Genomic DNA, 1,803 nt, shown 5'->3' on the forward strand with positions numbered 1-1,803 from the left:
GGGCCTGAGGACGGCTCCTCCTGGGGGTCGGAGGAGCAGTTGGTCTCGGAGGGAGTGCTGCACTCGTAGCCCTGCCCCGACTCGCTCATGCTGCCCAGGCTGCAGGCCGTGCTCTCCACGCTCAGGGGCTCTGCGCACATGGGAGGGGACAGACAGACAGGGAGGGAAGGAAGGATGAAGGACAAGGGACAGAAAGGTGCTGTGAGTCCACACTCTACAGAACACTTCAACCCCACCTCATCCCAACAGGATTTGTTTGCTGGCACAAAGGTTTCTTTATTAGAGCAACCAAATCCCTGCCAGCGTGGACCCAAGGAGGGCAAGATGCAGCCAGCAGATGGGAGGCCAGCAGTGTTTCTATGGAAATTAAAGGGAATCTCACAGAGACACTCCAAGATAAAGCACATCCCAAGTGTATCCCCTCGTGCCGACAGCCCCTGGGAGATCCCTACACAAAGGCCTCATCTGCAGTGGGACAATGAGGGAATGAACCCAGCTGGGGCTCCCTGTGTGTCTTTTGCTTCGGGGATGATTTAAGCTACCCCTCCAAGCCTGAAGCAGGAACAACTCAGTTTTCAGTCACTACTGGTCAATGTAGAACCAAAGAAGTCGTCTCTGCTCACACCAAGCTCTGCTATTTGGCACAGGGCAAAGCGAGCCCATTGGCAAGGTGTGGGGAGAAGAGCAACAGCTCCATAATGGCAATGGGAGAAAGGCAAATGCAGCACAGACCCCCTGAGTGAGGGAGAGGAGTTATCCCCACGGCAGGGAGAAGACAAGGAACGTACCTGTGCTCTCTATTGCTATCTGGTCTTGACTGAAGTGGGAATCCAGGCAGCCAGTTCCAGAGGGAATGGGTGGGGAGCTCCGAGCACGAGTGGAGTTTTCAACTTCACCCCCATCCAAGTCATTGTCGGTGTAATCCCTGTGGGGACAGAGAGCCAGCACTGCCACCCCTGCCAACAGGGATGCAGGCAGGGAAACGGGGCTGGGATCACGACCCAGCAACAAAGCAAGCAACAGGACTGTAGAGACCTCACTGGAACGAATGTCCAGCCCTTCTTGGTGTGCAGAGCCCAGCCTGAACAGCACTGAGATGATTGAAAGTAGCTCAGTGTGGCCAAGATCAGCCTGGGAGAAACCCAAAGGGGCTCCACAGCTTTCCCAAGCAGAGCTCTGAGCCCCTTCCAAAGGGAAATAGGTAGCCAAAGGCTTTCCCCCAAAGGAACATCTCCTCCCCTTGCATGGCTTGTGCCAGCAAAGAGAAGGGATCGGAAAATGTCTTCCCATCCTGGAGGGATTGAGGATTTCAGGTATTTTCCTGCCTTGCATCACAATAAAAACCAAATACCTAAAACTTCATCTAATGGGTGGTTTTTAATGGCTTCAACTGAAATATTTCAGTTTGACCTCTAAAACATTTCAGTTTCCACCTTTCTGAGCAGCATCTGCTCCACCTGCATGCATTTCCAAGGGAGGAAGTTGCCTCAAAGGGTGGCAATGAAGCAGGGAAAGAAATGAATTCAGGTTCCAAACAGAAGCTCCCTTCCCTAACCCTCACTGAACTGAGTTCCTGCCCAAGCTCAGCCCTGAAGCCCTGCCCTTCACTTGTGTGCACCTATTTGCCTTTGCCTTGAAGGAAGAATGGTTTCTGACACCCAGAGTGCCCAACCAAGCAGGTCATTGCTTCCTCTCCCCTCCCCACACTTGCAGGGATCATGCTGTGGGACCATCCAGCGCGTCCCTCCCCGCTCCCACCCCAGCAACCTTCTAGAGAAGAAAGTGCAGTCTTTTAAGCGGAGG

The 1,803-nt window shown here is 53.6% G+C and overlaps 1 protein-coding gene across 1 annotated transcript in view; it reads right to left on the reverse strand.

Annotated features, from left to right (window-relative positions):
- Nucleotides 1-8: 8 nt before the first annotated feature.
- The window catches only part of MIER2 (mesoderm induction early response 1, family member 2), a gene marked incomplete at its 3' end in the record, with an annotated part of 8,405 nt that continues 6,610 nt past the window's right edge, over nucleotides 9-1,803 (reverse strand). The window contains exons 11-12 of the mRNA XM_010022426.1: nucleotides 789-925; nucleotides 9-130 (exon numbers count right to left, since the gene is read on the reverse strand). Of these exons, the coding sequence (XP_010020728.1) occupies nucleotides 9-130; nucleotides 789-925 (259 nt within the window). The remainder of the gene's footprint in view (nucleotides 131-788; nucleotides 926-1,803) is intronic.

The sequence above is a fragment of the Nestor notabilis genome, unplaced genomic scaffold (assembly GCF_000696875.1).
Source record: "Nestor notabilis isolate BGI_N333 unplaced genomic scaffold, ASM69687v1 scaffold24269, whole genome shotgun sequence".
NCBI classification, from domain to species: domain Eukaryota; kingdom Metazoa; phylum Chordata; class Aves; order Psittaciformes; family Psittacidae; genus Nestor; species Nestor notabilis.